This window comes from Eptatretus burgeri, chromosome 7, assembly GCF_056783735.1.
Source record: "Eptatretus burgeri isolate ZD-2024b chromosome 7, Ebu_testis_v1, whole genome shotgun sequence".
Lineage (NCBI taxonomy): Eukaryota > Metazoa > Chordata > Myxini > Myxiniformes > Myxinidae > Eptatretus > Eptatretus burgeri.
This window is the reverse complement of record NC_140967.1, coordinates 12,782,733-12,797,732: the sequence shown is the minus strand read 5'-3', so window position 1 is coordinate 12,797,732 and position 15,000 is coordinate 12,782,733. Positions and strand designations below refer to the sequence as shown.

The following is a 15,000-nucleotide window of genomic DNA, read 5'->3' as shown; positions in this document are numbered from 1 at the left end:
TTCCATTTGCTGAGGATGGGCAGGAGCATTGTCTACAAGCAGCAAAGATTTGTTGTCAATGTTGTTCTCCTTGGAGAACTTCTCAACATGATTGGAGAAGTAATTGATCACATAATCGTGGGTCAATGCCCTCACAAACTACGCGCTTTTTCTTGTATCACAGCAAGAGATAAAGGCATGCGACGTTTAGTTTGATCTTCTATCCACACACATAATAAACGCTCCATGTTGTGCATGGCACCATCTCTCATTCTCGTTAGTGTCGTTGCACTCGAACTGGTCGCAATCTGTGATATTTTCTTTATCTTTGCCGAAATTTGAACGATCGAATGTACAGTCGATGCAGCGATTGTATGCGCGCGGCCGATTTCCGTTGTCCCTTCACCTCGTTCATGTCTTTTAATTATATCCAATTTCACCTTCAATGTGACAGCCTTTCGTTGTCTCTTGAAACGAGGTGTGCTCGGCAAATGACTTGCGGGTCGCTTGGGATTCATACTGGAAGGTATGCAGGCGAGCGTGAAGAGAATACATACAGTACAGCATACAGTACATGCGCAGTAAAGTGAAAGTATGTTTTTGCGCATCCTGTGTGATTGTTGTTTTTTGCAGGGAGTTTGAAACTTTTTTTTGCGTTTTTCCTTGCAATGACATTACGATAGGCATAAAATGTTTGCGATAATTGAAAAATTGGTCATTAAAACTAACTTACGAATAATCGAAACTACGATATGCGAACTTCCGGTTAGCGAGGACTTACTGTATATATATATATATATATATATATATATATATATATATATATATATATATATATATATATATATATATATATATAAATATATATGTATATATATATGTATATATGTATATATATATATATATATATATATATATATATATATATATATATATATATATATATATATATATATATATGTATATATATATATATATATATATATATATGTGAGTGTGTGCGTGTTCGTGTGTGTGTGCATGTCTCTCGAACTGCCTAGTGGTTGTATAATTTATGGCTGGTCATTGCTATGCTTCTGATGCTGTAAACTATAGATGAGAGAAAGAATTTTGAATTTGGTCAGGATACACACACAATGGCCAACTCATAATCGAAGGCACTGTGGGAGCTTTAATATCCACATGAATGTTAGCAGATGGGAGAAGTGGCATCACATCCCTTTGCCTGCAAAGGAGGGATGGGAAAAATCATTGAAGTGTTTGCCTCACTGCAAAGCATCAGCATGATAACTCCTTTTTTTTGTATCGAGAGCTGAGGCTCATGAAGGAGCTTGAACACAGACCAGAACAGAAGGAACACAGTAAAAAGCAGAGAAACACACCAATGACAGTGCAGAAGGAAACAACAGAGTGACGCTTGGAAGAGGAATTGCTGAGGTGAAGAATGAGAGATTAAAGGGAAGGGGAGGAAGACACAGGGCTTGAACAAGCTGAACAAGCTCATGAACAAATAAAAGCAAAAAGAACACGAAAGGAGAACTGTGGATGAAGGTGCAATGAAAGGGTGGGTGGCAGGAGAGAGGGGAGAAAACATAATAACATTGAGAGCGGCTTTTGGAGATGGTTCATTGGGATAGCCTAGATCATGGATATGGATGGGGCATGATCTGTGGAGGTGAACAGCTATCTTGAAGCCAAAATGTGTTGTTGATCTCTGCTCTTCAGGTTGGAAGCTGGAAATAACGTCAATTTTGATTCCAAGCATTTGTGCTCGTCAGCCTTTTCTTGCCACCCAACGACACCAATAAGAGCCATAAATGGAGTCTCTTAGGAGCTGAACTCGAGAATTCCTCACTCACTTTATTCAGCAGAGCACAGGAAATGTCCATCATGGCAGATTTTGAAGGCTGGACAACTTGGGGCTGCCAGAAAGTTTCCACAAAGTTGCGGAAACTCAACATACATCACAAAAGGAATGTTTTGTTTGGCAAAGAAGAAAAGCTCTACTCTCATGGATTCTGACTTGGTGCATGCTTGGAGCAATTTGTTGGTTCTTCATGCCCAGCCGCATGACCATGGTTTGGGTACTTTTCAATCCAAGGCCATGAATATGCAGCCATTCTGTGAAGTTCTCTACCTCACACATAACTGCCACACGATGTGGACCAGGAGAAATGCGACTCATCCAGAGAGTTTATCGTTCATTCTGGAATCGAACACAGATGAGACAGCGCGAACGTGAGTACACCGGATATGAGCCATCATATCATCCCCACAGAATTAATGCTCCACTGTGAGTACAATTTCATTTTCCATTCATATTCTTTTTGTAATTGGTTAATCAAGAAAATTGTCTTGTCCAGTTATGAACCATTTTGGATCGACCCTTTTGTATTTGACAGAAAACAGCTGGACGAATTCTTTTCAGAGTTAATTGCCCACGAGGACCGATGCTGACACCTTCATTCAAACAAGGATGGAAAAGAGCCCCAATGTATTTCCACCTGTTCCATTAATTTTCCTCATCCAGTGCAATCATTTCCAGATCCTACAGTACCGTCCGAAGAGAGAGGACCAATGTGAGCCAGTCCAATGGGCAAGTTCAAAATTGTTGCCATGGTTGAGGGTTGCCTCAGCAGCACACTACTGATGTTGCGGTGAGCTCTCCAAGGCAAATTATCAGCATGACAGGATGAGGGTGCCAAACACATGCCCCGAGAGCAGTGGTCGGCAACCGAAACAACAAGAAGAGCCATTTTTTTCAAATTTGGTCAAAAACGCGATATCTAAAGAACCGCAATGCATGTAAGACCTATTTCAAGAATAGAATAACAGGACAAATACACACACACACACACACACACACACACACACACACACACACACACACACACACACACACACACACACACACACAGATTTGTAATACAATACAAGTTCATTGAGTTGTCTTCAATGAAAGGGGCCATGAAATTTTCATCAGCACATTGAGTCACCTTACCCATATTTACCTCCGTCATCGAAGGTGGAAGGAGGTTATGTTTTCACCCCTTTCTGTCTGTTTGTCAGGTTAGGTGTGAGACACTGACGAACTGATTAGATTTTGGTGAAGATCCGGATCTGGCTACTGGAATTTTAAAGTGCTTATTCACCATTGAGAGATGGGGCTGCAACAATATGTAGCACGATATCTCAAAAAGATATTGACGGATTCTGCAGAAGCTTGGTGGACAGGTTGGGTATGTGACAAGGACGAATTGATTCAGTTTCGGTGAAGATCCAAATCCATATCCAGATAACAGAATTTTTCAATCTTTAAAGTGACCACCATTGAGAGATGGGGCCAAAAACTATATATATATATATATATATATATATATATATATATATATATATATATATATATATATATATATATATATATATATATATATATATATATATATACATACATATATACATATATATATATATATATATATATATATATATATATATATATATATATATATATACATACATATATACATACATATATACATATATATATATATATATATATATATATATATATATATATATATATATATATATATATATATGATAATTCGAAAATGTATTGGGCCTGAAATGTTCGCCTGGATCAGGCATTGCGTGGCGGAGGTATGCGCTCTACCAAGTGCCCTTCTAGTTTCGTGTGATTTCTGCTGTAGAGTTACTTTGGAGAGTCGTTCGCTGTTCAAACAGCACGTTAAACTCTCCTCGTTCAATTGGTTTCTCAATGTGCTTTTGATGAAATTCATAGTTGAAAACACTTGCTCGCACAGGTAAGTCGATCCGAAGTTGGACAGAATGCCAAATGCATATATCTTGATGTTACTGTAGGTTTCTGGTAAAGAATTCAAAACTTCAAACACAATTTGTTCTTGTTTTTTTAAGATCATGCATTTCAGTCCATCTGTGTTGAAGTGTCGTGGTCAATCTGTGTCTTTCTAGATTTTTGAGTTTGGTCACTAAGCATCTGAACTTAGTACTCCACATGTCCTTGCCCTGCAAATTGGTCAGTTCAAGTTCTAGTTCTGCTCGGTCTACTCCTGTAAATATTGAAAAGTTGAGTCCGGAAGTGTTTGCTTCAAGGGGTTTCAACACAAATGATAAAGTTGCATTTTCCTTTCTGAATTCCTGAAATCGCCCTGAGAAGGCTTCTTGCATTTCCAGTGTCACAATTTTTAGGTTCTCGGTGTTAAGTTCATAGTTTGTCTCCTCTTTGAATTGGTTCAGTGATGGGAAATGCGCCAGAAAAACCGATCTCCATGTCTCTCGCAAACAATGTTAGTTTTCGCTCAAATGAGAGCACCTCTTCTAAAAGCAAGTGAGCTGTGTTTCCCTTTCCTTGCAGCTCGCTTACTGTTGAGGCCATTTAAAAGTCAAGTGAAATTCTCTGTTTTCCTCTTTGAAGCCATTTCACAATTTGACCTTCACAGTACCACTGATGAATGTTGCAAACCCATTGTTTCCTGAAAATAATTAAAACACTCAAAATGCTGATACAGTATGAGTCTTCATCAATACATTTCAGGTATGAAACAACACACACACACACACACACACACACACACACACACACACACACACACACACACACACACACACACACACACACACACACACACACACACACACACACACACACACACACACACACACACACACACACTCCTTGGATTGTTGCGCCGTCGACAGTCTTTAATAGGACAACCAATCCTTCCTCTCGGCACAATTGCCACAACGAAATAATGAACAAAAATTCACCATTTTAACTCCTATTTTAACAAATGTAAATACAATGATGGAATGCACATGTAATTTCGTTTTGTTAGTTGGTACTCCAAGATAGCGGACGGCAAAATGTGGTGACGTCACACGCACGTGCACCCTCCATTGAAGGGGGAGTTATCAAAACAACATCTTGTTTGTTATTTCGGTCCAAGTCCTTCATTAAGGGATTTTCACATACCTGCCCAGTGAGGATCAGGGCGTCGCCAACTTTTTAGTAGAAATTATACAATGTGTAATTCTTGCTCGCAGAATTCGCCGGTAATCGGATGTATTTTCCTGTTTATCACTGCCAAAGTTCTCAAGTATGATTATATCCTTTCATGACACTCACAAAGATTTTTCTGAAAATTGATTTATCATGAGAAAAAAAAAGGGGGACTTTATCGATAAGGCTTGGGAGCCACACTTAAGTCCTTAAAGAGCCGCAGGTCACCGACCCCCGACCAAGAGGGATATGGAACAACAATAACAACCTGAAAATACTGTTCCATAAAATCATTTGACTCGAGACCATCATTTTGGGGATTCAAAGAAAGTTCGTCATTTTAAGTTCCTAAACAAACACGAGATGGACTTTAAAAGTGAAGGTTAAAAAGCTTAACTACACATCAACAGCAACGTTGCAAATACCTCCACCAGCGAAGGAGGATGGCGGTTATGTTTTCACCCTTGTCTGTTTGTTTATTTGGCTGTGAGTAGGATATCTCAAGTTGTGGATAGATTCGGATGAAACTTGGTGGATTAGTTGGGTAGGTAGCCTGGAGTTGGCTTAGTGGTTAGGGTGGCAGCCTGGGATCCTAGGGTCGTGAGTTCAAGCCCCGTTGGCCGCTGAATTAATACACCAGGAGGTTGACTCAGTCTGTCATCCTTCTGAGGTTGGCAAAATGAGCACCAGTGTACTGGTAAGGGGGACACTGCATCAGCGGCATAGCCGCATCCCAACCAATGATGCAGCCAGCAGCCACAGGTTACACTCGATAGAAAGAGTTGGGTAGGTGACAAGAACAAGCCGATTAGAGGCCTTGGAATCCCCAAGGCAAATGACAGGCCCATCCCCATCTCCTTGAGATGCTGATCAACATGCTGCAGCTATGATGCACGTGGTCGGCCCACTGGCCTTCTCCACTCATGAGGCTCCCTCGCTGAGAAAACCTGGTGAGCAGGATCAGCGCCAGGAACGTGAGCCACATGTCCATACAGCCGCAGCTGACACTCGCGGACTATGCAGGTAACAAATCTCATTTGAGTCTATCTCAGCAATCACTCGTTGGACAAAAAAGGTCTGACCAGCAAGAGCGAAGAATTCTCCTAAGAGACCTGGTACCAAAGCAATTAAGTCTCCATCTCAGATCCCTGGTCAGAGTACAAATCTCAAATTCGTATTGCAAGACTGGAAGCACGAAGGACTTGAAGACTCGGACTTTCATCCTCCTGCACAGGTACCAACAGCTCCACACACGATGATCCATTGAATCCTGACTCCCCAGGCTCGACCCAGACGTCTATCGACCTCTGGCTCACAGACAGCAGAGACATGAATATCACTGCCAAGGAAAGTGAATCTCTCCGTGACCTCAACAAACTCACCACAAACAGGTACAGACAAGATAGCAGCAGCCAAGATGTCATTGAAACCTGGATCTTAGTTTTGACCCAGGAAACCCTTAATCCCAGCGGCTCAGACTCCACATTCAGCACCTCGAGGGCCCCCAAAAGGATATCCAGAGTCTCTGAAAAGATGACTGTATCGTCTGCAAAATCAAGGTCAGAGATCTTGACCTTCCAAAATGATGCACCACAGCTTGATTTCTCTAACACCCTCCTCAGAATCCAGTCCATACAAGTGTTGAAAAGTGTGGGGGCCAGTACAAACCCCCTGAAGAAATCCATTAACTGCTGGAAATAAGTCAGAGATGGTATCTCCACATCTCACAGCACTCTCAGCACTAGAGTATAGTTCAGACATCAGGTTGATCAGTTTTGGTGGCACCCCGTGAAGACCGAGAATCCTTCAGAGGGCATCCCGATTCACTGAATTGAATGCTTTGCAGAGATCAATTTGGCTCCAAAAGCCACAACCAAAACTCTCATCTTCATTCAGTGAGGGCCCGAAGAGCAAGGATACGGTCAATCGTTGACCTCTTTGGTGTAAAGCCTGACTGCTCTGGGTGCTGGTGCTCAAGCAGATGGTGGCGAACCCTATGAAGAAATATCCGAGCAAAGACCTTGCCCGACACTGAGAGCAGCGTCACCCCTCAGTAATTCTTGCAGTCCTGGTGATCACCCTTCCCTTTCCAGAGAGGGACAACAAGGCCCCTCTTCCAGTCAGTTTGAATGATGCCTGTGTTCCAGGCAGAACACAGAACTGCATGGAATGACACGAGTACAGCATTTCCACCAGTCTTGAGAAGTTCAACATGGGTGCCACTGATCCCAGGAGCTTTACTCAATTTCAACCAGTTCACCGCAGCCTGTGTTTCCACAAAAGAAGGTGGACCACCTTTGATTGGATGATCAGCCATAGGGATAGTAATACCCCTGACATCCAATTCAACATCTGGTGGGTCAGCCTGGTATAGCCGCTCAAAGTAACCGGCCCAGGGGGCCTTCACTTCAGACTCCTTTGTCAAGAGCCAACAACCATCCGCGATAACTGCAGTACAACGAGAGACGGGCTTGGAGGAATGCAATGCGCAAATTACCCTGTAAGCAGGAGGAGAATCACTTGACCACAGGTGATGCTCTACCCCCTCATAGATTCCAAGAACATAGGCCTCGTTGTCCATCCTCAGTGCACCTACAGTTTTACGCCTCAACTCCCTGAACAGCTCAGCTCTGCCATGAAGCCGAGCCCTGTGACTCTGGTCAAAGGTATCCAGTATCCCTTAAGAGACAAAATTCTTCTTTGCCCTGTGGTGAGTTCCAAGACATCCACCGGGAACATCAAGGATGGTGGTCTTGAAGACACTCCACAACTCTTCAGGATTCCCCAAAGCACCCAGACCCCCCAAATCCCCACTCAACCTGCTTGCAAACTCCTCAGCTGCAGTCCCATCCTTGAGTTTGCCAACATCCTGCCTTGGCTGGGATGGTCCCATTCTCCTGGATTTAAGCTGCAACTTCAGAGTTGCTCCACGAAGCCTGTGGTTGGTATTGAGGAACTGAGCACTCAGGTTGACTCTGCATTTCTGGATCATCCTCCAGCGACCATCAATGAGCACATGGTCAATCTCCTTTGCCACACCACCAGCATTGGAATACCAAATCCAGCCATGAGCCTGTGGCCGCTGAAACCATGAACCAGCTACCCTAAGTCCATGACTTCTTGCAAAGTCAAGGAACTTAGTGCTATTCTGGTTCACAGTTCCTGACCCATGGGGACCAACACATGTCTCATACCCATCCCTATCAGTGCCAGTCAATGCATTGAAATCCCCCAAGGCTAGAAGACTATCTCATCTGGTGCCCTGATCAACCACAGGCTCAAGTGTGGCATATAATGCATCCTTCACTGTGAGATCACTCGCCTCAGTAGGAGCATGTTCAGAGATCAGGGAAACGACACCCAATGAGAGATGAATCCTTTGTCTCATAATCCGCTCCTTGACTGGTGTTACCTCAATTTAATTATCATTGGAGTCAGCTTATTGGACACAGATACAGCAACTCCTTGGGCATGGTAACCATCAGAGCGACCAGACCAATAGTAGGTGTAACCACGCACCATTATCTCGCCACTATCTGGTCTCCGAACCTCAGAGAGAGCTGCAATACCGATGTTAAAATGCTTGAGCTCAGATGATAACAGAGACAGGTGATCATCCTCTCTTTGGGATAGGACATTCCAAGCACCCCCACCCCGAAGGGACTGCCTCCAGTCAATCCAAAGAGAATGCCGTCGGGTGGACGACACTTCAGCCCCACTCCCCCACACACCACCGCAATCTGACCCCTGGATGTATATCCCTTGCTTTACCTCCTATCATCAAGGAATTGGGGTCCCGAAGGCTGTGCCCTAATCCCTTCATCCGGTGAGCTGCCCTGTGAATGGCAGCAGCATAGGAGGTACTCCCATGGGGTGGGTTTTCGGTTTTCTTTGCATTATTTGTGTTTTGTGGAATGAAGTGTTTTATGGTGGCTGGAGTGCAAATCCTGCCACCAACCTCCAAAAAAACAAAATTAAAGTAACCCAACTGCAGGAGGACGTCCACAGACACAGTTGGGCACCAGTGGGATACAGGCTTATCCATGGGATACAAAACGTAAACTTGTCAGCCTGGCGGTGGTATGCTCTCTACCGAGTGCCGTTCTCGTTCAGTCTGTTAAACTCAACTCAATAAAAGTGTTTAACTCCAAAAACCCACCAGCAAAGTCGAGCAAATGACTTGAAAACTTTCGAGAATCTTAGGATGATTGGTGGCTTCAACAAGCTCTTCACAAAGCCAGATGCCCAAACTTGAGATAGCAACACACCTTCACACCACAGTACATCAGTGTTTACAGTATGATTGTTGAAAATCATCATCAATTTACAACCACACCATATAGATCAGGATCAGAAACACCAGTCTTACAAAATTTCAGTTTCATCTCTCATTCATATGAACCACCGATTGATCGAAAGAACCGTGAGCAGAACTTTTATCTCTCTTGCACTTACATTCTTGAGATTGCCGGTGGTGAAGTAGATATTGCACAAACAAGTGCATGGACATTTCACTCACCTCGCACACTCAGAATGTTCTTTTGCTGCTGAGATGATGAGCTTCACCAACTCATCCTGAGAAACAACAAGGTAAATCATCCTTAATTAGTTTGTGATCGTTGTAAACAGCCTTTACATGATTACTTTGTGATCTATAATCATCAACAAGGGGCCATTCATGTATGTGCACAAAGGGTGGCAAAACTCAGAAAATAGAAAATGAGATATGGAAGAGAAGAGGGCATGAAAAGAGAGAGAAACGAGGGTAGATGAGTGCGGGACAGGCGAGACAGAAGGGAAAGAAAGTCGGGAGGAGATCGGAGTATGGAGAGGGAAGAAGCATGTATGGAGAATATGATGGGGGGAGGGGGAGCGGGAGCGGGGATTGAAATAATTCCACCATATTGGTTTATAATAAACATATTGCCGCGAGCATTGTTTCCAATCCAATCAGAATGCTGTTCTCTGGATAACTGTTATTGCAAGAATACAATGAAATGCACCTTTAAACCTTCACAGTCTGTTGGGACAACGTCTCCTGCCGTGGGATGAAGGACAGGCATGGATTCATACAGGTTGGGGAGACAGACGAGTGCACCGAGCAAAGTCTGAGCCTCAGCATGTGGAGCCTGTGTATGGGCCAAGTGGTTTGGAAAGGGGAGGCTGGGTGTTGTGAATGAGCTTTCAACAATGCAGAAGGATTGTTTTTAAAGTACAGCAACATTGGATAAGTAACTGACAAACAAATGAACAAAGATGAACAAATCAAATGGTTGAAGGTATGACAGATTATAAAATAGTTTTGCATAATTTTGTATTCAAGTCATCTTTTACAGGCCGATGAGAAACTATACGAATGCATTATCCAAATTAATGGGGCACACTGCTGTTTTGCCCACCTCAAACACACACACACACACACACACACACACACACACACACACACACACACACACACACACACACACACACACACACACACACACACACACACACACACACACACACACACACACACACACACACACACACACACACACACACACACACACCCTGTGTAACATAAGGCACTGACAACACAATGGAACGAAAGAATCAAGCATGTGACCGAAATGTTAGAGAGGGTGTAAAAAGACTGTTGGTCGACATGAGGTTTCCGTAAAAGTGGCAATGAACTGTCATATCGAGGTGAAGGAGTGAGTAATACGAGATGGACACAAACAGTAATTTCCATAGGCAAGCAAAAGGTGGAGAAGGGAGGAGGTAAGAAGTGGAGGTAAGAGGAGACCTCGATCGTCAGAAGCATGACAAAGAGTCAAACAGCAAATGATACTTGCAACCTACAGGGCTGTAAAGGAGTGTTGGCATTGGCGGTGGTATGTGAACATACATTTTTGCTGATAATGATCTTTAAAGATAAGGAAACGTGACTGTGCAATAACTTTTTGTTGTTCAAAGTTTTTTTTGTTGTAGTTCTTGTGTCAACAAAGGAGCCCCTGAGAAAGTAGCCAGACAGTCCCACATCCAGGGCCAAATCAACAATTGAAGACATTACTATAAAAGCAATCTTTCAATGTCAGTACACAAAAAGTTTGAGGCTGTTACTAATCTTTGTTTCAATGGAAGTTTAATGGGATTCCAAAATGGGGACCTGAACTTTGAACAAATATATATTTATTTAAATCAGAACTGCCAAATTAGTGGAACCACGGTGTAATGGTCACGTACATCACAGAAATCTTCATCAGTGATAAAAGTAACAAAGGAGATCACAACGTGAACAAAACCAAAGGATGGATGAAGACAAACTCACTGTGAGGTGTCTTTTGTAATTCTTTGTCCAGTAGCTATAAAATACTTCCTGGATTTTGCAAGGCTAAATAATTGCCGTCATTACAGACACATACAGACGTAAGTGGATAAATGATATGGAGACTGCACAGAAATTGGAACAATGGATGTATTACCCAAGGAAGTGGGTAAGTGGCCACACAGCTTGCGGCCCAGAGAACATCCCACACGAGTATTGATGAAGCGGGCAGAGTGAATGCCCAGAAACATGGTGAGCAGTGTTTCACCACTTCACTAACCAGCTTCTGCAGGAACACAAAGGAGATTAGACAACCAATTGTTGATAATGGTGGTAGCGAGCCATATGAGCACAAATTAGGTTTCCAGTTGCCAATTCCAGGATGTAATATATTTTGCCATAAATATTTTGTTTCACACAAATTGCTAACTGGTAGTTTGGTGGCTGGCTGGGGTAGCAGGAGTTTGGTTGCTTCCCCTTCTTCTTCTGTTCTACCCTTTACCTCCAATCTAGTTTGTAATCGCTTCTCTATCGATGCTTCAATGCTATGGCTTGAATTTATTTCCTTCCCAGGAGCCATGGTATTCACCACACTACAATGGGATTACCAGCAGTACTTTGATTGTGGCACTCTGGTTACTTGCATGACAACCAGACAACCAATCACAATGTACTATATTCTCTAGGTTGCTCCGATGAAGGGTTAATGCTCAAAAATGCCAGTTTCTCTTTGTTTCTCAAGGTGGTTGGCATACAACAATCAATGTCCTGTTGTTTTCATAGATTGTTTTACCTGTCCACCAACTCAGATTCCACGAGCCTTCACCAGCAAGACTTGTTCTTCGTTCTACTATATCAACACATTACTGTACTACAATTTAACATGAGATGTGGTTCGATCACATGGTATTTGCATAAAATACTCAGTTTTTCCTCCATTTCCACAATTATTACCAATAATGTACTGTATATATAATATATATATATATATATATATATATATATATATATATATATATATATATATATATATATATTTCTTACATAAACAGTACTGCATCACACCAATGGTTCGCAAAAGATGCGCTTCAGAAGAGCTGTGATTATGGCACAGAAACTACATGCTATCACCCATAAAATTATGCACACAATGGTCTTGCATCATATGGACTGCCTCTCCCCAAAAAGGCAACCCATTATAGCTACCTTTGCTGCAAAAGTTCTGTCGTTGCTCCTGCCAAAGTGCTCTCTGATATTTCAGAAGTATATTTATCGAGCACATGACCCTGCACTGTCTTGAGAAACGAGACATGGGCAGGATATATGAGCGGAAAATTGATTGGTCGTGATGACGTAAAATGCTGTAATATTTTGTCTAAGTACCAATGGTACTCCATCTCTTCTGGATCTGATTTTGACAAATTTCCCTGACAATATCTGCTGCTCTTCCTTCGCTCCAATTGGTTCTTCTGACCACGTCCTTATTAAAGTGGACATCTCTCTGGCTGTTATCAGAGAACCACCTCACCGCCGTCGAGTCTGGCATTTCACTCAAGCCGACTGGCAGGGTCTCCGAGCAGCCATCAAACTTACAGACTGGTCTCCTATCACTACTTTCTCAAACATCAACTCATCCTGGGAATTCTTTCAAAGAAACTTGCTCTCCCTCATGCACAGATTTATCCCCTCTCGTGTTCAGTTGTCTTACCCTTCCTCCCGCCCTTGGTTTACTGAAGCTTGTGGCGAGGCAGCTGTCCTAAAAAAACTTGCCAATGACTCATCGAAAACAAACCCACTTGAGGGCAATCTCAGTTCTTTCCACAAAGCTCGGAACAAGTGTGTAGCTACCCTCAGGAGAGCCAGAAAACAACATCTTTCTCATCTCAAGTCTGAACTCTCAAACCTCTCTCCCTCCTCAAAATCCTGGTGGCGTTTAATCAAATCTGTTTCTGGTGTATGTTCCCCCTCCATCCCCTCCCTTACCTCAAATGGCCGCACTGCTGATTCCACACGTGATAAAGCTGAATGTCTAAACTCGGTGTTTGCAGCTAAATCTTGTGTCCCAAACCCATCACTATCTCTACCCACTTTACCCAGTCGCACCCAACTGTCCCTGGACTCTGTATCCTTTTCTCCTGACAAGGTGGAGAGCTTGCTTTCAAACCTCGAGTCAGATTCTGCAACCGGTCCAGACGGCATCAGCCCACGTGTCCTCAAAGCCTGCTCTTCTGCTCTTGCTCACCCTCTCTCTGTTCTATTCACCCTCTCATTTTCCCAAGGTCATCTGCCATCTGCTTGGAAATCTGCTAACATCACTGCCCTGCATAAAAAGGTGCAAAAACAGATCCCTGTAACTACAGACCAATCAGCCTTCTCCCAATCATCAGCAAGGTTATGGAATCCATCATCGCTTCAGACATGAAATCCTTCCTCTTCTCCAATGGCTTGATTTCCAATCATCAATTTGGTTTCAGACCAGGTCACTCTACCCTAGATATGCTGCTACTGCTCTCCCATCAATGGATGGAGGTCCTCAATGCCAGACAGGAAATCCGAGCCGTATCCCTGGACATATCACGTGCTTTTGACACAGTCTGGCACCCTGCCCTACTCACCAAACTCTCTGCCCATGGTATTCAAGGCCATCTCCACTCATGGCTCGCAGACTTCCTCTCCTGTCGCAGTCAACGTGTGGCCCTAAATGGAGTTCTTTCATCCCCTCTTCCTGTGCAGGCTGGAGTTCCTCAAGGTAGCGTTTTGGGTCTTGTTATTTTTCTGGTTTTCATCAATGATCTCTCGGACTCTCTGGAAAATCCTCTATTTCTCTTTGCCGATGACTCAACCCTCTGCCGTACCATCTGTCATCCCTCAGACCGGCAAGCAGCAGCTTCTTCGCTCACTGCAGATCTGGATAAAATCACAAAACTGGTCCAACACGTGGAACATGTCTTTCAATCCAGACAAATCTCACACTCTCACTATGTCTCTTCGAAAGGACCGTTTACAAAACCCCCCATCCACTTTCTCAACAATCCTCTGGAAGAAGTCTTTTCTTTCAAGCTTCTGGGTCTCACTATCTGCCATGACCTTTCCTGGGAAAGTCACATTTCCAACCTTGCCTCAAAAGCCAGTCGCCGACTGGGAATCCTCCGTCGTGCAAAGTCCTTCCTCGGCCCTCTTGAGCTCCTGACCACTTACAAAGCTTTTGTCCGTAGCCTGATGGAGTACTGCTCTCCCCTCTGGGCTGGTGCTCCTGCCTCCCACCTTTCTCGACTTCACGCTGTCGAAACCAGGGCTTTTTAAGATCATCGGCATCTCCCGCAATGAAGCTGAGTCTTTGGGCCTCTCACTCAATCACCGCAGGTTGGTCGGTGGTCTTTCTGTCTTCTACCAACTCCTCTCCAGCCTTGCCCCCCCTGCTCTCTCTGCGATTTGTCCCAACCACATTTCCACAGGGCGCTCAAGGTCCGCCAACAACCCCTTCTGGTAAAACTACCAAAATCACGAATCACTGCTCATCTTCACTCTTTCATTCCTCTTTTTTTCCCGCCTTTGGAATAAACTTCCTCACTCTATTCTTTCCCATTCTTCCCTTCAGGCTTTCAAAACAGCTGTTCACCACCACCTCTTATCTTCCCCCATCCAAATCCTCGATCTTTTCTACCCC

The 15,000-nt window shown here is 43.5% G+C and overlaps 1 protein-coding gene across 6 annotated transcripts in view; it reads right to left on the bottom strand.

Annotated features, from left to right (window-relative positions):
- Positions 1-15,000, bottom strand: part of LOC147022689 (ral GTPase-activating protein subunit alpha-1-like) — a 226,012-nt gene that overhangs the window by 58,005 nt on the left and 153,007 nt on the right. For all 6 annotated transcript variants that reach the window (XM_085887470.1, XM_085887471.1, XM_085887468.1 and 3 more), the window contains 4 exons: positions 11,491-11,619; positions 10,027-10,152; positions 9,543-9,598; positions 9,183-9,291 (listed from right to left, as the gene is read on the bottom strand). In XM_085887470.1, the coding sequence (XP_085743596.1) occupies positions 9,183-9,291; positions 9,543-9,598; positions 10,027-10,152; positions 11,491-11,619 (420 nt within the window). The remainder of the gene's footprint in view (positions 1-9,182; positions 9,292-9,542; positions 9,599-10,026; positions 10,153-11,490; positions 11,620-15,000) is intronic.